At 46.3% G+C, this 22,928-nt stretch overlaps 4 protein-coding genes across 4 annotated transcripts; 1 reads left to right on the top strand and 3 right to left on the bottom strand.

Moving 5' to 3' along the window:
* Nucleotides 1-7: 7 nt before the first annotated feature.
* LOC135367074 (nucleolar complex protein 4 homolog B-like) lies at nucleotides 8-1,674 on the top strand. The gene has a single exon (XM_064600178.1). The coding sequence runs from the start codon at nucleotides 147-149 to the stop codon at nucleotides 1,623-1,625; it is 1,479 nt and encodes a 492-aa protein (XP_064456248.1). The 5' UTR covers nucleotides 8-146; the 3' UTR covers nucleotides 1,626-1,674.
* Nucleotides 1,675-1,906: 232 nt separating this feature from the next.
* LOC135367077 (mitochondrial fission 1 protein-like) lies at nucleotides 1,907-5,003 on the bottom strand. The gene is made up of 6 exons (XM_064600181.1): nucleotides 4,856-5,003; nucleotides 4,165-4,297; nucleotides 3,452-3,528; nucleotides 3,163-3,268; nucleotides 2,864-2,948; nucleotides 1,907-2,069 (listed from the first exon to the last, which is right to left on the bottom strand). The coding sequence occupies exons 1-6, from the start codon at nucleotides 4,898-4,900 to the stop codon at nucleotides 2,066-2,068; spliced, it is 450 nt and encodes a 149-aa protein (XP_064456251.1). The 5' UTR covers nucleotides 4,901-5,003; the 3' UTR covers nucleotides 1,907-2,065.
* A 5,641-nt stretch (nucleotides 5,004-10,644) lies between these two features.
* LOC135367584 (uncharacterized) lies at nucleotides 10,645-11,720 on the bottom strand. Its single transcript, XM_064600874.1, has 5 exons — nucleotides 11,613-11,720; nucleotides 11,349-11,506; nucleotides 11,177-11,262; nucleotides 10,898-10,969; nucleotides 10,645-10,769 (listed from the first exon to the last, which is right to left on the bottom strand). Exons 1-5 carry the CDS (start codon nucleotides 11,718-11,720, stop codon nucleotides 10,645-10,647), a joined length of 549 nt encoding a protein of 182 aa, XP_064456944.1.
* A 7,729-nt stretch (nucleotides 11,721-19,449) lies between these two features.
* LOC135367583 (uncharacterized) lies at nucleotides 19,450-20,686 on the bottom strand. The gene is made up of 5 exons (XM_064600873.1): nucleotides 20,590-20,686; nucleotides 20,395-20,477; nucleotides 20,130-20,287; nucleotides 19,959-20,044; nucleotides 19,450-19,574 (listed from the first exon to the last, which is right to left on the bottom strand). The coding sequence occupies exons 1-5, from the start codon at nucleotides 20,684-20,686 to the stop codon at nucleotides 19,450-19,452; spliced, it is 549 nt and encodes a 182-aa protein (XP_064456943.1).
* Nucleotides 20,687-22,928: the final 2,242 nt, after the last annotated feature.

Raw genomic sequence — 22,928 nt, 5'->3', positions numbered from 1 at the left:
TCGGCGCCACCAGCGCCGTTAACAAAATGGCCGCATACACGATTATTTTGATGCTACACGTTTTCTACACTTGTCCGTCTATTTTTTGTGTTTAAGAATCAAGTTGTGCTGTCTTCTTCTGTTTAGTCGCAACTCTGGTGCGAAAGATGACGGCGGACGACATTAAACGCAAGACACAGGAGTTTCTAAGCGATAAAAGACATTCGAACAACCTCGTGGATATAATTGCCGGCTTGCTCTCCGACGAGAACAGAGTAGTGACCGCAAGCATAAACGCAACAAACCAAGTGTTTTGCCACCTTTTACAGACGTCGACAGTGCTCACAGACACATGTGACGAAACGGTGCAAGAAGCCATCGGAAAATACAATGACTGGCTACGTGACAGGTTTGTGGATGCGCAAAACGGTCTGCTGGACATGCTGTCCACAGGGCAAACGAAACACCGTCTGCTGTGCCTTGATACGCTCATGAAATGGATAGAGCTTGAAGCGAACTGCAAGAAGCCCGGCGAGCATCATGTCCCACATGCGAAACTCGAACGCGTTGTGTACGCCCTCCTGTCCAGTGACGTAGACATGAAGGATGTCGTGGACAAATTCGGAGAATATATGAAGCTTGCAGATGTAAAAACGTTCACGCTCAAATTTCTCCTGAAGGCGACGAAAGAGTGGAAACGGTCCCCACCAAATGAACAGTATTTGAAGAACATGTACTGCCTCATTCGAAACATCGACATAGCACAGAGGCCACCGTCGGATAAAGTGCCCGTGCCAGTCCTGGGTGGAGAGAAGGTCTTTGTTGTCAACGCCGAACAGGACGTGAAGAGGATCTCGGCCGTGTGGATAAGCTTCATTGCGCAGAAACTACCTGTGAAACTCTATAAGGAACTACTTATTCTTCTGCCCGACAAAATAATCCCACACCTCCACAATCCGCTCCTTGTTGCAGACTTTTTCATCGAGTCTTACAATCGAGGTGGAGCGCTGAGCCTGATGGCTCTCAACGGCCTGTTCATCCTCATCCACAAGTATCACCTCGACTACCCAAACTTCTACGAGAAGCTGTACGCTCTCCTTGTCCCAGATGTTTTCTACCAAAAGTACAGAGCCCGTTTCTTCTTCTTGATGGATTTGTTTCTGTCGTCCACTCACATACCCGCGTACCTCGTTGCTGCTTTCGCAAAGAGGTTAGCGCGGCTAGCACTGACGGCACCGTCGTACGGATTGCAGTACGTCATACCTTTCATTGGCAATCTCATGATACGACACAAAGGACTTGATTTCCTTATTAATAGCGACGGTGAGGAGGATATGAAGACCGATCCCTACGATGAGAACGAGCCCGACCCATCAAAATGCCGAGCTACCGAGAGTTGCCTGTGGGAATTGAAGACCCTGCAAAGCCACTGGCATCCCGATATTGCGAAGAAAGCACGTTTCATCGAAAACCCTCTTCAGAGAGTCGAATGTGACATTTCCCAGACCCTCGAAGACGGTTACAGAGAGATGATGCTGAAAGCTAAAAAGAAGAAGTACAAAGAGGCACCTGTGAACTTTCACCAGCCTACAGGAATCTTGCAGCAAAAAGAAGAATGCTTGAGTCAACTGTGGGACCTCGAATGATGCGATGTATAAAAATGCTAGTTGATGTAAATAAATTATTTTCATTTTCTGCAATTACCTTCACTGGCATAGATCGTGACAAACTTTTCCGACAGCTTTTTTTTGTTTGTGGGACGTTGAAAGAGTAACAAAGAGAGACTGTTAATGAGTAACTAATAGCCAGTAAGCCTAAAAGTAGTATTGTAAGTCGTGAGCACTGAAATACATGATAGGGACAAAGGGAGCTCTTACGTTCAACCCGAGCACACGAAGACCAAGCAAATGACTGACAAACTGTGTACTGGGGATCAAAAGCATGTACAAATCTGTCAGTTTAATCTGTAGCATTTGTCTAGTACAAGGACACAATGACAAACATAGCGTTCAAGGTACTTGTTTACATCAAAAGCCGAGCAGGAATGCTGGCATTTCCGTCAGGTGTGGAATTTACGTTGCTGATATTACCTGAAAAAAGAAAAATGTGTCTACAAGTAGGGTTCACATCATACAGGGTTTTTTTTTTTTAGCTGCACCAATTTTTCAAAAATAATAATGGCATTAGGACACTTTCAATTTTGTCACTCGCTTACCCGCCTTGGCGGCCGTTAGGAATAAGGTTGCTTGTGTAGTGAGGTGGCTAAGTAACCGAGATATTTTAATGAACTTTTTAAGTTAGATGCTTTGAGGAAAAGTGAGATAGTAGAATTGAAGGCAGTCATTATTTAAAGCGACTCTGTTCCTTTAAAATCCTGAAACTCGCAAGCACATTCGAGATATCCATTGCCAAATTTTGATGAGTGGAAACCGAAATCACGACATCAGAGGTGTGGGAAGTATTATTTTAAGGAAACAGAGCTGCTCTAAAAAATGACTGCCTCCCCTTCTACTATCTCACATTTCCCTGAAAGCATTTGATTGAAAAGTCAATTAGAATGTATGTTAATTGGTCACCTCACTACGCAAGCAACCCTGTTCCTAATGGCTGCCAAGTCTGGCAAGCTAACGAGTAATGCACGAGTGTATGAAGTTAAGGTAGCTGCCAAGGAGAATATGCTAAGGATGTAACGACAAAATTGAAAGTGTCCGAATGCCATTCTTTTTTTTTTTTTTAATTTTGGTGCAGCTAAAAAAAAAGGGAATACCCTGTACAGCAGTCCTTCAAGACTGGTGGCAGTGGCCAAATGTAGTACACAGATAATACATACAACAAAGGTCTGACAAACTATGTGAAATAAGTACGAGCATATAAGGTGACAAACCTCTTCGCCAAAGCAATTCCGAGCCCAACGAGCCCACTAACAGCAAGCGCCGCTCCTCCAACAATTGCCATTCCCATCATTCCCTCTGGAAACAAAAGCGAAAACAAAACTAGAGTCAAGATTATATAGTTCCCGTCCCTACGGGGAAAATAAATCTATAGTCGTTGCAATGAAATTGAAGCAGCACGAACCGGTTAAACAGCTATGTTTTCCTCCACAGTCTACGACAGTGCACTTCCTTCTTTTTCTGCCTTCGAGTCGGTGTAGAGAAAAATATATGGAACAAAAATGGCTCTCACCTTTCTTCATTCTGCTCTTTATGATCCCTTCAAGCTCTTGAGCTTGTCTGTTGGCGGGCTCCACATTCAGGAAAGCCTTCACAAATTTCAATGCTTGCGCATACTCCTACAAGACGGAAAAAAAAACAAAAAACGAGTGGTGCAGTGGCCATGCAGTATGACACTTGCACGTCATTACTTAGAGGCATTTAACAAATGCCTCTTTCAATGTACAAACTACTACACAGACGCTATACACTAGACAAAAAAGAGCACTACTTCGACAATAAGAGAACTGTGCTAACATTACCTTGAGCTTTGTGTTTCCAACAGCCAGATAAAAGAGATAGTCCCTCTTCGCTTCCGTGTCTCCATTGTGAAAGAGGTCTGCAAAGTATAAATTAGGCATCCACAATTTTGTACGTGTTTTCTCATAAATGCCAGACCAACATTAAAGTCCTGGCCAGAGTACCAACTTACCAGCCTCCCAAAGGAATAAGAAACATAATGGCTATGATGAGAGGTTGGCAGTTGCCTGGCATTGAGCATGCGTGAGGTCTGCTAAGTAAGCAGCTAGGACATATTCGGCAACCATTTTGTGCCTGAATCCAAAAAACAGCAGTATGCAGCGGGATCAAAGCGGTTCTCCTCCTTGAGCAATACGGAGAACAATTTCTTTGCCTGTGTATACTTCTTTTCTGGGGAGCATAAGGCACTATTTACCTGGACTGTCTTGCTACCCAAAAGGAATTCAAGGACAGTATTAATAAACTTTATTTAATAAGAAATGCAGCGAGCACCATTGCAGGCAGGACAGCATATACGACGGCCTGCTTACATTGGCACAGTCAAATTACGAACGAGAACATGTAGGATGATACTAATTCGAGACATTTCATGTTGTCACAGCCTCATGAAGTTCTATGCAGCTGTTTGTTAAACACTATTGTCTGAGGTATTGATTAACTAGATCACTCATCATGATTCGAATTGCATCCCAAGCGGCAAATGTGTAGTACATACCTTCCATGAGGAGGACACCTCGACGGATGTCAGCAGCATATCTACTTCTCACCAGGCACCACGCATATTCAAACTGAGTTTTGGGTTGCACTTGGCCTGTTTTCATTTCTTCATGATACTGCTGCTCATAATGCTGCAGGGAACATTATATAAATGAGTAAAATGCAGCAGCTGAAACGTGAATCTCGTGACATTTATGCTCGACTGTGACGGTCTGCCTGAATCAGCACCACACAGTTGACACCGAAGACCTGCGCTTGTTGTTCTATGGCTTTTGTTTCCGGCAGCACTCCGTATCGATTGTATTAGCCGTGTGCAACTGCACAACATGTGTGTTCGAGTGGGACGAACTGGATAACGGAATACATGCTCAGCTGTTTTCATCTTTGGTTCTCAAGAGCTTAAATTCAACATCTAAATGTAGAAAACACAAAGTGGCAGAAAGCTCGATGATTGCTGAACCCAGCGAAAAGCAAGGAAGCTCTCGAACACAAATGAATGACATGAGTACATGGTATATAGCCTTCACTACGACTTCAGACTGTTTGTATGCAGGACAGGAACGTGCATTAAAGTTGATACCCCATGTTCTAAGCGATATGTTAGACGAGGTATGAGTCACGCAACAGTGAACGAACGTTGCCTTCCAGTGTTGTTCTGAACCAGTAGCGTACAGAGAAAATGGACTCACTTTCAAGTCGGCAGGGGTGACATAGTCTTCTAAAACGGAATCCATTGCTTTACTTCAGTAGCATTACACATACAACACGAAATAATACGCAAACTACGCCTTCCGACAGCACAACACACATACGGATAAATATTTGGATTGAATTGACTTTGCTTTGCTCGTACCACGTATGGCCGTGGCAATGGCTGTGGCTACAGGCTATGCTACAGGCTACGGCGAGGCAGCTGACTATGGTGGCGCTGCTGACAGAAGGAGGTTTTGAGTTTTTGGCTGCGTTCCAGAACTCACCCGGGCCGACCCGAGAGGAGGGAGTAGCTACTTTCCGCGTTCCAAAACCTACCCGGCGACTCGCTCTACTCCCTATCAGATGGGAGTAGACCTGTGCGCCGCCGCGCCGCCGCCGCCGCCATTTGTCCGCGCGCCGACGCTACTCCGGCGCACCGATATCCCGCGCGCGTTCCGTGTTCCGATCGGTTCCGCTGCGGAGCGGGAAGCTCAAAGTGGTTTCGCGCACTTCTGCCGGTCTTGGCCTCACGAGTATTGAACTGTCATGGCATCAGAGACTGGATATCCGTTTTTGAAGCGCGTGTCGTTGTTCTCTGTTGATAAGAACTCAAGTGAAACGAGCGCGGTATGGCGTTACTTTGGCACCTCAGTTTTGCAAGACGGTGACAAGAAGCGGAAGATTGGCTCTGATTTCTTCTGCGATGAGTGCCTGACAAACGCAAAAGAGAAGGATGGAGATAAGCCCTTCGATAAGTGAGTATATTATACATGAAAATCTTCTCACCGTTGCGAACGGATGCAAAACATTGGCAAAAGGAGACGTGTAGAAAACGCTCGAGCTTTGTGGCTCATATACTGTCATTATTATTATTAATGTTTTCATTCATTCGTGATAGTATTAGGTTGATCCCCATGGGCACCGCGAAGGGGTGTAATGGGGGCCGTTGCCCCCCATTACACCTCCTCCCGCTGGCCGTGTTGATTTTTGTGCATGACAACTATACCATATGTAAAAATTCCCGCTGAGAGTACAGCGCGTGTGCAACCATGTGCACAGATAACGGGCTTTCACGGCTTGTTCTAGTCAAAATGTGATCAAAGTAGATCTATTGTCTGTGATAAATTTATTAAGGTTAGACTTTTTGTCTTCAAATAAAAAGTGGAACATTTTTAGGATGTGGTTTCGACTGTAGTCTAAACAGCGTACACCTCGCAGGCTACCAGCGCTTGCGTACGCTTGTGGACGGCTTACGCGTTTACGCCCTCGCGCCGCTGACGCCGCCGCCGCCGCCGGTGGCAAAACCGGCTCTACGCCGCCGCCGGTCAAAGTGGCATCGGCGCACAGGTCTAGGGAGTAGGTAAGAGTAGTGACGTCAGAGCTGTCGTCTGCATTGAAATCTACGGTCGTCTGCATCATAGAGGACCCAGGAAAGTTCCAGTGCGGATTTTGCAACCTGATGTTTTCTTCGGAGCAACAATCAACGGAACCATACATACAACACACATCAGATCGTTGCATGTGAAGGTCGAAAGCTGTTTCTGTGCGTTTCAGAGCTAGCTGCGGACGAGAACAGTATATCATGACGAGAGGACGAGTATATCATGAGAGGACGAGAAGTATATCATGTGACTGTCGTCTGCTCGTCGGTTCTAAGCACACGACACCGAATAAAGCTGATCCCAAACATTTTCTGTGCGGCGCTTTTTTTTTTTGTTTGTTTTCATTTCGTTCTTAATGTTCGTGTTTAGTATGTCTCAGGAGAGGATCGGGTAATTGTGCTGATTCTTTTCCCTTTTTTTTTTTTCAATTACGTGGGAACTGACAACTTATATTAAACACGAACATCAAGAACGAAATGAAGAAAACGGGAAAAATAAAATAAAACATATGTGACATTCTGACTGCCTTTGACTGCTACAGTTGCCAGCCTTGTCGGAGACAAGAATATTCCACTCCTCTTCTTTCCCCCTCACCCTGTTCGCTTCTTCTCACTGCACCTTCTGCATTAAAGCTTCATTGCTGGTTTGAGTCTTGTGTTGTCCTCTTCGTATTGTGTGTTCCTCACACTACAGGAAATGTTACTTCTTTCTACAGTACACCAGCTCGCTTGCACCATTCTAATTTGCTACTAATGCCATAATACGCGACATTGCACTATACAGTGCTTTCTTATCTCATAGTAATCATACCTCCGAGAGATAATTAGTTAACTGTCTATTATCCTATTTGTGAGCAGGATCAAGCAATTCCTTTGTAATGAGAGAGCGAGGGCTATGTACCTACAGTTTATGCTGCCATAACACTTCTAAGATCATCAAGCATCGTCGCACGTTGATTACTTTGTTTTTCTTATCCCTCTTTCCATGTAAAACTTGTTTTATTTTCATCTGTGGTAATTTAGAAGTTGTGCAGTTAACTATTAGGTAAAGTGTACCATAGGCAAGGCAAGCAAAGCAGACGACACAGTTATTTTTTCACAGTTCTTCTTAAATTCCTTTTTTTCTTCTTTTTATATCATATCACATCCCAGAAAGGCATGACAGACGCAAGCAATAGCAGACGATAACCTTTCGCGTACGATAAGTATGGAGATGGAAACACACTAGTGTGGATCAAATATAAACGAGACTTTCGTTTTATATATATTTTTTTATTTGTAGTAAGAAATAAACCAAGTGTGCATTATTTTTCTACATTATCTCCCCATGTAGAAATGCATTTTTCCCTGTGGGTCGGTAGCTTTTTATCCCTTCTTTATAAAAAGAAGTGGGTTGTGTAAGCAGCCGGTTGCGCACAAACTCCTCCACAGTGCGTCGTCGTCGAATCATTGGACTCCCAGTGCTTGTTTTGGTGACCGAAACAGGTGGAAGTCACAAGGCGGTAAGTCAGGGCGATAGGGAGGGTGTTCCAGGGAGGGCTGCAGTGTGGGGTCTTGCGTTATCATGGAGGAGAATCGCTTTACGTGTTGGTTGGCCACGCGTTTTGCTGCGATAAGCAAGTTTAACCTCACTCAAAGGTTCCAGCAATATGCAGCGCTGATAGTACGACGATCGTGCGAGGAATCAATGTGCAAAATGCCGCCCTGGTCCCCCCCCCCCCCCCCGAAAAAAAAAAAAGAAACAGTTGCAAGCACCTTGACAGCTGACAGCCGAGTCTTGGCTTCGACAGGGGCTTCCGTTTTCAACCTCGTCACGGCCTTCCACAAATTCGTTATTCCAGGGAAACACACGCGGTCTTGACAGTGTTTGATTCCCGAACTGTGCCGTCGATCTGCGCAGAATTTCCGTCAGTTTTACACTCTCACGAGCAAGAAACTTTATAATAATACGTTGCGCAATCGTCACCGCTATTTGTCACTTTGCTGCGTATTGTCAGTGACGGCTTTTGAGTTTCTCCAGCGTATCGTCGCTATACTGGACAGTCTGGATCACTTGCCAAGACGAGTCTCTTAACTCCACCTCGGATAACAACAAGGACTGTCATCCAAGGGCAGAACGAAACATCTACACAGGAGTGGACTACTGACAGGGCCTGGACCTTCGTGTGATGGTGTTCATTATAATAACTGTAGTGACAAGTGCTTACAAGTGCACTGAAGTGCTTACAAAGCTGACTATAAAGCTAAACTATACTACTATATACTATACTATACTACTATACTATAAAGAGAAACTATACTACAGACGGTTTTTTTATGTTGCGTTGACTATTCGTTTGCTGCGTACTGCCATTGACGACGTTTGAGTTTCTCCAGCGTATCGTCTCGCTGTTCTGGAGGGGCTGGATGAGAGACCAGGACGAGGAGGGAGGAGTCTCTCACCTCCACCACGGATAACGGCCAGAACTCTAAATCATCTAGCTATTAACTAGTTTGTTATGCTGCGTTATTTGTTACTTTGCTACATAATGCAATTGGCGGCTTTTAAGTTTCTCCAGCGTACCGTCTCTGTTCTGGAAGGTCTGGATGAGTGGCCAAGACAAGGAGGGAGGAGTCCCTCACGTCCACGGCGTCGGTCGACGGATACCTTTACTTTACTTTTGCACTTAAAAAGCGACACTTGGAATCGCTGTAACGTACTGTAAACCTATGGACAGCCGCATTCCTTTGGATCGTAGTACGCGTACTTTTCAGAGCCGCACTTCAATTGGTAGACGAATTCGCAGCAACGGTCTACGTTGCACGGGTCGCGCACGTATAGCTGGCATTCATAACCTGTAAAAATCAATTATCGTCTTGTATCATAACGATCGAGGGTCTCCTGTGGAGGCCTGTGATGTTGACTACTTGCATCTGGGCTCATTGGAGCGGTTGTGAGAGATATGGTGAAAAGCGTTTACCATCTCTATCATGTGCCCTGGTCACAAGACAGGTCTCGCAATCAATATATATTGCAACGCCAGTCGCGGGCTCTGTAATGGAAGTCAATAAAGGAGATCAGGAGGTTTTCGCAAAGAAATTGAGTGACAACATCTGCTCTGTTGGGACACGTGTATGGAATTCCGAGGGCCTTTTCACATAGAAGATTCCGCATTTGGTCACCACCAGTTTCCATGGGGACACTCCGTTGCAACCGAATAAGGTGTAGCATGAACGTACCTAAACAGGGTGACGTCAGGTACATGGCATTGGCTACGCAGTGTAGCCGGGCGTTGACCTCAGTTCAGTATTGTGAATAATAGATTTCCTGGGGACAGTTTCCGGAAGATTACAAGCATTGAAAAACAAGTGATCTGTCTGTTAAACTGACTTAAAGGGTCTCACTGGACGCCGTGGTGTATAAAGGTCGAATTATGCGCCGTTCTGCCGTCTACGAAGGGTTTGACTCTCCGTGACACGTAACATTTCACGTTGATTCTCAGGCTCTGATCAGGTTCGAAATTTCGGTATACGTTGTACCACGGGTCGTAGTCATCACCGCACTGCAAATGCAACAATATTCATGTAAGGTTGCGTTTGCGCATAAATCAGGATGCATAAACCTAGCAAAAAAGAAGAAGAAAAGAAAATAAGGCTTACACTTGCAAAGTCTTGGTACTGACCAAGGTCAGGTCTATTCTCCAGTACCTGCGCCTCGGTGGTCCTGGAGAACCACGCGGACACTCCGTAGAAGAGTGCGAAGATCATCGTTGCCATCATCAAATGATGCTATGCGCGAATGTATGCTTATATTTATATGTGTTCAGGAAGTAGACTATCTGTGCGGTCCACCTGAATTCCATGCCAGGGCTCTGTTATCCGGTTGCGGTTCTGAACGCTCCAGATACGCTTGTTGTTATGCTGGAGGAACACATGTTCGTCCTTGCTCGTGCGTTGCCCCTATGCCAGCCTAAAACGGGTGTCAAGGTGTTCGCATATTTTGCCATAATCGCCAGAGAGAATCATTCGAGATGAGAGACAATTGTCTAGAAACAATGAGTCGATCGTCGTTCAGCCTGTACCACCTCTCTCTGCACCTGCACTCCCGACGGCAGTTCAGCGGCGGACGCTTCAATGTGGAACATAAAATGGGATTAGTCACAATTTCAGCGTAGCGTAAAATATAGTTGGCGATTACGTGGTGTCATGTGACCCTACAAGCCACGGTCGGACCGACACGGTGAACGGCCGTTCTAACATATCTCTCTAAAAGGAGACCCGCCGCTCCTGCATAAAATAAGTTGCTGCCAGTTCCGGTTCGACAGTTGATACAAATGGACAGAGGGCCGGCTGACGCTTACGTTGTACTTTATTTTTGCACTTAAAAAACTTCTCTGAGAGCCTAAATAACGCCTTGTAAATCTTTCAAGGTGCGCACTCGTTCGGATCGTAGTACGTGTACTTCTCAGGGCCGCACTTCGAGTCGTAGGCGTACGCGCAGCCACGGTCCAGGTTATATGGATCGGTCACGAAAAAATGGCATCCATAACCTGCAAAGATCGATTGTCCTGTATTACAACAAGGGCTTCTGTGGTCGCCTGCGATATTGGCTATACTGGCATCTCGGCTTATCCGAGCGCCTCTCAGGGCTATCACCGATGTATCTATGGCCACCTACCATCTCTGTCCTCTGTCCTGAGCAGCATACATGCCCCGCACTCAATATATACAGCAATACGAGTGGTGGGAGCTGCAAGAAGCAATAAAGAAGATCAAGTGGCTTTGGCAATGAAACTCAGTGACAAATCGCGCTCTGTTTAGACATGCGCAGAGTCATGGAGGAACGTTTGACACATATCTTATCACGCAATTGGTCACCACCGGCCTCCATTTGAAGGAATTAGTGAAATGAAGGGGAGACTCCATTTGAAGGAATTAGTGTATAACATGGTCATACCAAAACAGGGTGGCGTCATGTACAGGACGTTGGCAACAGTATAACCGGTCGTCGACCTCAGTTCGGAAGGGAGGAACATATAATTCCTGGAAACGATTTCTATAAGATCACGTTCTTCAAACAACTCGCGCACTGTTAAGTTTCCTCCGTTAATTTCATTTTAAAGTCTTACCGCACGCCATCCTTAATGTAGGTTGTATTGAACGCTGTTCTGCCGTTCACAATGGGTTCTACTTGGCGTGTCGAGTAACATTTGACGTTGGGTCCCAGTTCCGGATCAGTTTCGTAATTCCGGTACAAGTGGTACCACGGGCCGTAGTAATCAGGGCACTGTAAATGCAGCAATGTGTATGTAGTCGTTGCAGTGGCGTAGAAAACAAGGCTACATTGGCGCACAGAATAAGAACGCATAAACCTAGTAAGGAACAAAGCTTACGCTTGCAAAGTCCTGGTACTGACCAAGGTCTGGTCTATTCTCCTGCATCTGTGCCTCAATGGTCCAGAAGAAACAGGCGCACGCTACATAGAGGACCGTGAAGACCATCATGAAACGATGTAATACACACACGAAGGTAGATTGACACTGGTTATACTGTTCGTAGGCACGAAGCATCCCATCTGTGCAGTGCACCTGAACTGGATGTCAATGCTCCCTCACGCCATTGCAGTTCCGAAACCTCTAGGTACGCCCGCAGTTCCGGCGGAGCAGACACATGTTTTTCGTGCATTGCTCCTGCATGTGCCAAACTGGAGGGGTACCAGAAAGAGCCTACCAGATTGACAACAGATGGGCAAAGAGAATCGTCCGGGTTCAGAAATGATCATACCTCTTCGATACCGAACGCTCGATTGTCTAGTTCTGGAGAGATTGGAACTAACCGCGTGAATGGCGCACTCCCTTGTTCTCCACGAACAGGAGACATCGCCTCGCTCTATTTATACAAGAGGACTCGCAGCGTCCACACTGACATCCTTCATTCTTGTAATGTCTCCAACAAATCGTGACACTGTTACGAGATAAATAAAGAAAAGCAATTAGGCTTGCTTCTCTGTGGATCGTCTACCAATGAGAACTACGTCGATCCGTACCTGCACCCCCTACCGTTGTTCAGCGACTGGTGCGTCGAGGTACAGTTCCGCTTTCCGTTCACCCTAGTCTTGCATCGAAACAAGAGCAAGTACCAAAAGCCAGGCCCATGCGAACTCAAACTGAATCGCATTCGTTTCCAGAACTGATTGAAGAGAGCAACGCCGTCATGTAGCAAAGGTGTTTGAGAAAGCAGACCTGTGCACCTGGACCATGGTCATAAAACGTGAACGAAACCAATGCTTCCTGTGCGTTCACAAGTACTGGAAAACGGATTAAGAACTGTGCTAAGACTTTAATCCTAAGACTTTGTAAATCCACTCCACGTTATTTTATTTAAAAAAAAAAACATCCGCAAACCCATCTATAAAAAGCTGCTATCGTTAGAAAAGTGCTTAGATATTAAATAAACGAATTTTAAAGACCAGCGCGGCTGCCGCGTCCGAAGATGCTCCGGCAAAGTGAATTTAATTTAATTTTATTTAACTTAATGAAATTCCATTCCATTCGATTGCGTTTAATGGAATTGAATTGTGTTCAGATTGAATTAATTTAATTTAATTTGAAGAGCAAGAACTCTCATCTAGCTATTAACTGGCTTTTTATGCTGTGTTATATGTTACTTTGATGTATATTGCCATTGACGGATTTTGAGTCTCTCCAGCGTATCGTCTCTGTTCTGGAAGATCTTGATGAGTGGCCAGGATGAGGAGGGAGGAGTCTCTAACCTTCGTCTTGTAAAAATCAATTACGGTCTTGTATCATATGGTGGCCTGTGATGTTGACTACTTGCATCTGGGCTCATTGAAGCGGTAGTCAGAGATATGGTCAAAAGCGTTTACCATCTTTATCATGTGTCCTAATCACAAGACAGGTCTCGCAATAAAGATATATTGCAATGCCAGTCGCAGGCTCTGTAATGAAAGTCGATAGAGGAGATCAGGAGCCTTTCGCAAATAAATTGAGTGACGACATCTGATATATTAGGACGCGTGTACGGAGTGCCGAGGGCCTTTTTAGATACGTCATTGCGCAATTGGACAACGCCACTTTCCTTGAGAACACTCCGTTGCAAACCAATAAGGTGCAGCATGAACATACCCAAGCAGGATGACGTCAGGTACAAGGCATTGATTACAGTGTAGCCGGGCGTTGACCTCAGTTCAGTATTGTGAATAATATATTTCCTGGGGACATTTTCCAGAAGATTACAAGGTTTGGAAAACAAGTGCTGTCTGTCTGTTAAAGTGACTTAAAGGGTCTCGCTGGACGCCGTCGTGTATTAAGTTCGAATTATGCGCCGTTCTGCCGTCTACTATGGGTTTCATTCTCCGTGACACGTAACATTTCACGTTGATTCTGAGGCTCTGATCAGGTTCGAAATTTCGGTATACGTTGTACCACGGGTCGTAGTCATCACCGCACTGCAAAAGCAACAATATTCGTATAAGGTTGCATTGGCGCATAAATCAGGATGCATAAACCTAGTAAAAAAAAATAAGGCTTACACTTGTTAAGTCTATTCTCTCCGTCAGTTCTATTCTCCAGTACCTGCGTCTCAGTGGTCCAGGACAAGCATTCGGACGCCGCGTAGAAGAGTGCGAAGATCATCGTTGCCACCATCAAATGATGCTACGCGCGAATGTATGCTTATATTTATGTGTTCAGGGAGTAGGCTATCTGTGCAGTTCACCTGAATTCCATGTCAGTGCTCTCTTATCGCGTTGCTGTTCCGAATGCTCCAAATATGTTTGTTGTTATGCCGGGTTATGCCGGAGCAAATAGACGCAGCAGAGGCAAAACACATATTCGTCGTTGATCGTGCGTTGCCCCTATGCCAGCCTAAATCGGGTGGCAAGGTGTTCGCATATTTTGCCATAATCGCCTGAGAGACTCATTCGAGATGAGAAATAATTGTCTAGTGTGGCGGGATGAGAACGAACCTCGTGAACAACGCAGCCTGTTTCGCTCCAAGAAAGTGAGGAGATATTGCTTCGCAATGTTTGTGCAAGGGGTCTTACTCCGCCGCTTCCTAGCCAGTTACACCGCAGTGTCCACGTTGACATCCTTCATAGCTGGGTTCTTGAATGTCCCCAACAAACCACGATAGTTTCACGACAGAAGCATTTACGTAAGTCTGACGTTGAGTCGATCGTCGTTCAGCGTGTACCGCCTCTCTCTGCACCTGCACTCCCGACGGCTGTTCAGCAGCGGATGCTTCAGCGTAGCTCTGGTCTTCGTACACCGGGGCGTTACATCGAGACCCAGAACCAGAACGAACCGCCGCAAACCAGTAATATTGGGGGAGGATCATACAACGTGGTTGGTCACACAATTTCGGCGTACCGTAAACATATAGCTCGGCGATCCCGTGGGTGTCATGTGACCCTTCAGCCACGGACGGACCTACACGGTGGACGGCACTTGTAAACATATCGCTCTAAAAGGAGTGCTCACTACAGACCGGCCGCTCCTGCATAAAATAACAGACAAGACACACATGGACCAGAAGGCCGGCTGACGTTTGCCTGCTACTTTATTTTTGCACTTAAAAAACGTCCCCGAGAGCCTAAATAACGCATTGCAAATCTTTCAAAGACCGCATTCGTTCGGATCGTAGTACGTGTACTTCTCAGGGCCACACTTCGAGTCGTAGGCGTATGCGCAGCCACGGTCCACGTTACATGGATCGGTGACGAAAAAATGGCATCCATAACCTGCAAAGATAGGATTGTCCTGTATTACAACAAGGGCTTCTGTGGTCGCCTGTGATATTGGCTATACTCGCATCTCGGCTTATCCGAGCGCCTCTTAGGGCTATCATCGATGTATCTATGGCCACCTACCATCTCTGTCCGCTGTCCTGACCAGTGAACATTTTCCGCAGTCAAGATATATTGCAATATTAGTGACGGGAGCTGCAAGAACAATAAAGAAGATAAAGTTGCTTTGGCAATGAAACTCAGTGGCAAAGCGCGGTCTGTCTAGACATGTGCAGAGTCATGAAGGAACGTTTGACACATATCTTATCACGCAATTGGTCACCACCCGCCTGTATGGGGAGACTCCATTTGAAGCAATTAATGTATAACATGATCATACCAAGACCAGGTGGCGTCGAGTACAGGACGTTGGCAACAGTGTAGCCGGTCGTCGACCTCAGTTCAGCAGGGACGACCAGATGTTTCCTGTAAATGAATTCTATGAGATCACGGTCTTCACACAAGTCGCACACTGCAAATTTACTCCGTCAATTTCATGTTAAAGTCTTACAGCACGCCATCCTGCACGTAGGTTCTATTGAACGCTGTTTTGCCGTTCACAATGGGTTCTACATGGCGTGTCGCGTAACATTTGACGTTGGGTCCCAGTTCCGGATCAGTTTCGTAATTCCGGTACAACTGGTACAACGGGCCGAAGTAATCAGGGCACTGTAAATGCAACAGTGCGTATGTAGTCGTTGCACTGGTGTACAAAACAAAGGGTACATTGGCGCACAGAATAAGAACGATAAACCTAGTAAGGAACAACGCTTACGCTTGCAAAGTCTTGATACTGACCAAGGTCTGGTCTATTCTCCAGCATCTGTGCCTCAATGGTCCAGAAGAAACAGGCGCACGCTACATAGATGACCGCGAAGACCATCATGAAACGATGTAATGCGCACACGAAGGTAGACTGACCCTAGTTATACTGATCGTGGGCAGGAAGCAGCCCATCTGTGCAGTGCACCTGAACTGGATGTCAATGCTCCCTCACGCCATTGCAGTTCCGGAACCTCTAGGAACGCCCGCAGTTGCGGCGGAACAGACACATGTTTCTCGTGCATTGCTCTTGTGCCAAACTGGAGTGGTAGCAGATAGAGCCAACCAAATTGACAACAGATGGGAAGATGTTGAGACATTCGCCATAACGGTTAGAGAGAATCGTTCGGGTTCAGAAATGATCATACCTCTTCGATACCGAACGCTCGATTGTCTAGTTCTGCAGAGATTGGAGATAACCGTGTGAATGGCGGACTCCCTTGTGCTCCACGAACAGAAGACATCGCATCGTCCTATTCATACATGAAGACTCCGTCCGATACACGCAGCGTCCACACTGACATCCTTCATTCTTGTAATGTCTCCAACAAATCGTGACACTGTTACGAGACAAATAAAGAAAAGTAATTGGGCTTGCTTCTCTGTGGATCGTCTACCAATGAGAAGTACGTCGATCCGTACATGCACCCCTTACCGTTGTTCTGCGACTGGTGCTTCGACGTACAGTTCCCCTTTCCGTTCACCCTATAGTCTTGCATCGAAACAAGAACAAGTACCAAAAGCCAGGCCCATGCGAACTCAAACTGAATAGATTCGTTTTCAGAACTGACTGAAGAGGGCAACGCCGTCATGTAGAAAGGGTGTTTGAGAAAGCAGACCTGTGCACCTGGACCATGGTCATAAAACGTGAACGAAACCAATGCATCCTGTGCGTTCACAACTACTGGAGAACGGATTAAGAACTGTGCTAAGACTTTAATCCTAAGACTTTGTAAATCTACTTCACGTTATTTTATTTAAAAAGAGGGTCACCTCCGGAAACCCATCTATAAAAAGCTGCTATCGTTAGAAAAGTGCTTAGATAAATACATATACGAATTTTAAAGACCGGCGCGGCTGCCGCGTCCGAAGATGCTCCGGTGACGTGAATTTAATTTAATTTTATTTAACTTAATGAAATTCCATTCCATTCGATTGCGTTTAATTGAATTGAATTGAGTTCAGATTGAATTAATTTAATTTAATTTGAAGAGCAAGAACTCTCATCTATCTATTAACTGGCTTTTTATGCTGTGTTATATGTTAATTTGCTGTATATTGCGATTGACGGATTTTGAGTCCCTCCACCGTATCGTCTCTGTTCTGGAAGGTCTTGATGAGTGGCCAGGATGAGGAGGGAGGAGTCTCTAACTTTGACCACGGATAACAGCCAGGACTGTAATCTATCTATTAACTGGTTTTTATGCTGTGTTATATGTTACTTTTGTTGTATATTGCCATTGACGTATTTTGAGTCTCTCCAGCGTATCGTCTCTGTTTTGGAAGATCTTGATGAGTGGCCAGGATGAGGAGGGAGGAGTCTCTAACTTTGACCACGGATAACAGCCAGGACTCTCATCTAGCTATTAACTGGCTTTTTATGTTGTGTTATATGTTACTTTGCTGTATATTGCCATTGACGGATTTTGAGTCTCTCCAGCGTATCGTCTCTGTTCTGGAAGATCTTGATGAGTGGCCAGGATGAGGAGGGAGGAGTCTCTAACCTTCGTCTTGTAAAAATCAATTACGGTCTTGTATCATAACGAGGGTCTTTGTGGTGGCCTGTGATGTTGACTACTTGCATCTGGGCTCATTGAAGCGGTAGTCAGACATATGGTGAAAAGCGTTTACCATCTTTATCATGTGTCCTAATCACAAGACAGATCTCGCAATGAAGATACATTGCAACGCCAGTCGCAGGCTCTGTAATGAAAGTCGATAGAGGAGATCAGGAGCCTTTCGCAAATAAATTGAGTGACGACATCTGATATATTGGGACGCGCGTACGGAGTCCCGAGGGCCTTTTTACATGTGTCATTGCGCAATTGGACAACGCCACTTTCCATGGGAACACTCCGTTGAGTACGAATAAGGTGTAGCATGAACATACCTAAGCCGGCTGACGTCAGGTACAAGGCATTCGTTACAGTGTAGCCGGGCGTTGACCTCAGTTCAGTATTGTGAATAGTAGATTTACTGGGGACATTTTCCAGAAGATTACAAGGTTTGAAAAACAATTGCTGTCTGTCTGTTAAAGCGATTTAAAAGGTCTCACTGGACGCCGTCGTGTATAAAGTTCTAATTATGCGCCGTTCTGCCGTCTACCAACGGTTTGACTCTCCGTGACACGTAACATTTCACGTTGATTGTCAGGCTCTGATCAGGTTCGAAATTTCGGTATACGTTGTACCACGGGTCGTAGTCATCACCGCACTGCAAATGCAATAATATTCGTGTCAGGTTGCGTTGGCCTCATAAATCAGGATGCATAAACCTAGTAAGGAAAAGAAAATAAGGCTGACACTTGCTAAGTCTATTCTCTCAGTCAGGTCTATTCTCCAGTACCTGCGTCTCAGTGGTCCAGGAGAAGCATTCGGACGCTGCGTAGAAGAGTGCGAAGATCATCGTTGCCACCATCAAATGATGCTACGCGCGAATGTATGCTCATATTTATGTGTTCAGGGAGTAGGCTATCTGTACGGTCCACCAGAATTCCATGTCAGTGCTCTCTTATCGCGTTGCTGTTCCGAATGCTCCAAATACGTTTGTTGTTATGCCGGAGCAAATAGACGCAGCAGAGGCGAAACACATGTTCGTCCTTGCTCGTGCGTTGCCCCTATGCCAGCCGAAGACGGGTGGCAAGGTGTTCGCATATTTTGCATTAATCGCCAGAGAGAATCATTCGGGATGAGAAATAATTGTCTAGTGTGGCGGGATGAGAACCAACCTCGTGAACAACGCAGCCTGTTTCGCTCCAAGAAAGTGAGGAGATATTGCTTCGCAATGGTTGTGCAAGGGGTCTTAGTTCGCCGCTTCCTAGCCAGTTACACCGCAGTGTCCACGTTGACATTCCTCATAGCTGGGTTCTTGAATGTCCCCAACAAACCACGACAGTTTCACGACAGAAGCATTTACGTAAGTCTGACGTTGAGTCGATCGTCGTTCAGCGTGTACCGCCTCTCTCTGCACCTGCACTCCCGACGGCTGTTCAGCGGCGGATGCTTCAGCGTAGCTCTGGTCTTCGTACACCGGGGCGTTACATCGAGACCCAGAACCAGAACGAACCGCCGCGAACCAGTAATATTGGGGGAGGGTCATACAACGTGGTTGGTCACACAATTTCGGCGTACCGTAAACATATAGCTTGGCGATCACGTGGTGTCGTGTGACCCTACAAGCCACGGACGGACCTACACGGTGGACGGCACTTGTAAACATATCGCTCTAAAAGGAGTGACAGGTCTCACTACAGACCGGCCGCTCCTGCATAAAATAACAGACAAGACACACATGGACCAGAGGGCCGGCTGACGTTTGCCTGCTACTTTATTTTTGCACTTAAAAAACGTCCCCGAGAGCCTAAATAACACGTTGCAAATCTTTCAAAGACCGCATTCGCTCGGATCGTAGTACGTGTACTTCTGAGGGCCGCACTTTGAGTCGTAGGCGTATGCACAGCCACGGTCCACGTTATATGGATCGGTCACGAAAAAATGGCATCCATAACCTGCAAAGATCGATTGTCCTGTATTACAAAAAGGGCTTCTGTGGTCGCCTGTGATATTGGCTATACTTGCATCTCGGCTTATCCGAGCGCCTCTTAGGGCTATCACCGATGTATCTATGGCCACCTACCACCTCTGTCATCTGTCCTGACCAGTGAACATTTTCCGCACTCAAGATATATTGCAATATTAGTGCTTGGAGCTGCAAGAACAATAAAGAAGATAAAGTGGCTTTGGCAATGAAACTCAGTGGCAAAGCGCGGTCTGTCTAGACATGTGCAGAGTCATGAAGGAACGTTTGACACATATCTTATCACGCAATTGGTCACCACCCGCCTCTATGGGGAGACTCCATTTGAAGCAATTAATGTATAACATGATCATACCAAGACAAGGTGGCATCGCGTACAGGACGTTGGGAACAGTGTAGCCGGCCGTCGACCTCAGTTCAGCAGGGACGAACAGATGTTTCCTGTAAATGAATTCTATTAGATCACGGTCTTCACACAAGTCGCACACTGTAAGTTTACTCCGTTAATTTCATGTTAAAGTCTTACAGCACGCCATCCTGCACGTAGCTTGTATTGAACGATGTTTTGCCGTTCACAGCGGGTTCTAGACTGTGTGTCACGTAACATTTGACGTTGGGTCCCAGTGCCGGATCAGTTTTGTAATTCCGGTACAACTGGTACAACGGGCCGTAGTAATCAGGGCACTGTAAATGCAGCAGTGCGTATGTAGTCGTTGCACTGGCGTACAAAACAAAGGGTACATTGGCGCACACAATACGAACGCATAAACCTAGTAAGGAACAAAGCTTACGTTTGTAAAGTCTTGATACTGACCAAGGTCTGGTCTATTCTCCAGCATCTGTGCCTCAATGGTCCAGAAGAAACAGGCGCACGCTACATATAGGACCGTGAAAACCATCATGAAACGATGTAATGCGCACACGAAGGTAGACTGACTCTAGTTATACTAATCGTGGGCAGGAAGCAGTCCATCTGTGCAGTGCACCTGAATTGGATGTCAATGCTCCCTCACGCCATTGCAGTTCCGGAACCTCTAGGTACGCCCGCAGTTCTGGCGGAGCAGGCACACGTTTCTCGTGCATTGCTCCTGTGCCAAACTGGAGCAGATAGAGCCTACCAAATTGACAACAGATGGGAAGATGCTGACGTATTCGCAATAACAGTCAGAGAGAATCGTTCGGGTTCACAAATGAACATTCCCCTTCGATACCGAGCGCTTTGGAGTGATTGGAACTAACCGCGAGAATAGCGCATTCCATTGTGCTCCCAGGAACGCGCACATATACAGGGTGTGTGCGGAAAAACATGACCCGCATTTTTACATGTAACTCGTTGTCTACTTAGCCGAGGAACTTCCGGTGGCGCACGACGGCGTATTTATGCGTGCGAAAGCTACAAAAAAATCCTGGAAGCCATACTCAGTGTAAAAAAATTAACTGAGCGCGAAAATATATGGGCTTCCATGCATTAGAATAGGGCGGTCATGACAGTGCATGGTAGTGCATTTCGGTCTCATGAGAGTTATGTGCAGGCACCGCTAGGGGTACTGACGATGAGCATCCATGTGGGACATCGTTTCGATTTATGCACCGAGAGCTCCCCTAGCGGTACTTGAACACAACTCTCCCACGTGCACCACGTTGCCCTTTCACATACACCCTATTGTCCACCATGTTGCCCTATTCTGATGCACGGAAGCCGACGGCTGGCCCCATTTGCATTATGCACATGCCAAGGAAGCTTTAGCAGGTGGAGGCTCATCTTTTGCGAGGAAGAAGAAGGAACGCACGAGTTTCGCTTCGAATGAAGCCCACAGTCCCATATAATGAGAGTGGGTCATAGGTAAGGTGGCACTACATTGAGACTCGGAGCCGTCATGCGCAAATAGACGCAGCAGAGGCGAAACACATGTTCGTCCTTGTTCGTGCGTTGCCCCTATACCAGCCTAAAACGGGTGGCAAGTGTTCGCATATTTTGCCATAATCGCCAGAGATAATCATTCCAGATGAGAAACAATTGTCTAGTGTGGCGGGATGAGAACCAACCTCGTGAACAACGCAGCCTGTTTCGCTCCAAGAAAGTGAGGAGATATTGCTTCGCAATGTTTGTGCAAGGAGTCTTAGTCCGCCGCTTCCTAGACAGGTACACCGCAGTGTCCACGTTGACATCCTTCATGGCTGGGTTCTTGAATGTCCCCAACAAACCACGACAGTTTCACGACAAAAGCATTTACGTAAGTCTGACGTTTAGTCGATCGTCGTTCAGCGTATACCGCCTCTCTCTGCACCTGCACTCCCGACGGCTGTTCAGCGGCGGATGCTTCAGCGTAGCTGTGGCCTTCGTACACCGGGGCGTTACATCGGGACCCAGAACCAGAACGAACCGCCGCAAACCAGTAATATTGGGGGAGGGTCATACAACGTGGTTGGTCACACAATTTCGGCGTACCGTAAATATATAGCTTGGCGATCACGTGGTGCCATGTGACCCTACAAGCCACGGACGAACCTACACGGTGGACGGCACTTGTAAACATATCGCTCTAAAAGGAGTGACAGGTCTCACTACAGACCGGCCGCTCCTGCATAAAATAACAGACAAGACACACATGGACCAGAAGGCCGGCTGACGTTTGCCTGCTACTTTATTTTTGCACTTAAAAAACGTCCCCGAGAGCCTAAATAACGCATTGCAAATCTTTCAAAGACCGCATTCGCTCGGATCGTAGTACGTGTACTTCTCAGGGCCGCACTTTGAGTCGTAGGCGTATGCGCAGCCACGGTCCACGTTACATGGATCGGTCACGAAAAAATGGCATCCATAACCTGCAAAGATAGGATTGTCCTGTATTACAACAAGGACTTCTGTGGTCGCCTGTGATATTGGCTATACTTGCATCTCGGCTTATCCGAGCGCCTCTTAGGGCTATCATCGATGTATCTATGGCCACCTACCATCTCTGTCCTCTGTCCTGACCAGTGAACATTTTCCGCACTCGAGATATATTGCAATATTAGTGGTTGGAGCTGCAAGAAAAATAAAGAAGATAAAGTGGCTTTGGCAATGAAACTCAGTGGCAAAGCGAGGTCTGTCTAGACATGTGCAGAGTCATGAAGGAACGTTTGACACATATCTTATCACGCAATTTGTCACCACCCGCCTCTATGGGGAGACTCCATTTGAAGCAATTAATGTATAAAATGATCATACCGAAAACCCAGGAAATACTCCAGACAGCACAGCCGGCACCGGGATTCCATCCCGGGTACCTCCCAGTCTCGACGTGACATGGCTAGCACGCTAACCACTGAGACACGGGACGCA

The sequence above is a fragment of the Ornithodoros turicata genome, chromosome 8, assembly GCF_037126465.1.
Source record: "Ornithodoros turicata isolate Travis chromosome 8, ASM3712646v1, whole genome shotgun sequence".
Lineage (NCBI taxonomy): Eukaryota > Metazoa > Arthropoda > Arachnida > Ixodida > Argasidae > Ornithodoros > Ornithodoros turicata.
Note: the sequence above shows the minus strand (reverse complement) of the source record. Positions and strands in the feature narration are given on the sequence as shown.

Bases quoted from the DNA above. Each gene is read 5' to 3' on its own strand.
- LOC135367074 (XM_064600178.1), top strand. From the start codon at position 147: ATGACGGCGGACGACATTAAACGCAAGACACAGGAGTTTCTAAGCGAT.
- LOC135367077 (XM_064600181.1), bottom strand. From the start codon at position 4,900: ATGGATTCCGTTTTAGAAGACTATGTCACCCCTGCCGACTTGAAA. The intron at 4,298-4,855 runs GTGAGTCCATTT...TGTTCCCTGCAG, and splicing joins TCACCCCTGCCGACTTGAAA to CATTATGAGCAGCAGTATCA. The intron at 2,949-3,162 runs GTGAGAGCCATT...TTTTGTTTCCAG, and splicing joins AAAGAGCAGAATGAAGAAAG to AGGGAATGATGGGAATGGCA.
- LOC135367584 (XM_064600874.1), bottom strand. From the start codon at position 11,720: ATGGTCTTCACGGTCCTCTATGTAGCGTGCGCCTGTTTCTTCTGGACC. The intron at 11,263-11,348 runs GTAAGACTTTAA...AATCGTTTCCAG, and splicing joins TACATTAAGGATGGCGTGCG to GAATTATATGTTCCTCCCTT. The intron at 10,770-10,897 runs GTAGGTGGCCAT...CGATCTTTGCAG, and splicing joins CAGGACAGAGGACAGAGATG to GTTATGGATGCCATTTTTTC.
- LOC135367583 (XM_064600873.1), bottom strand. From the start codon at position 20,686: ATGCACGAGAAACGTGTGCCTGCTCCGCCAGAACTGCGGGCGTACCTA. The intron at 20,478-20,589 runs GTGCACTGCACA...TCCTATATGTAG, and splicing joins AGCATTGACATCCAATTCAG to CGTGCGCCTGTTTCTTCTGG. The intron at 19,575-19,958 runs GTATGATCATGT...CGATCTTTGCAG, and splicing joins CGCGATGCCACCTTGTCTTG to GTTATGGATGCCATTTTTTC.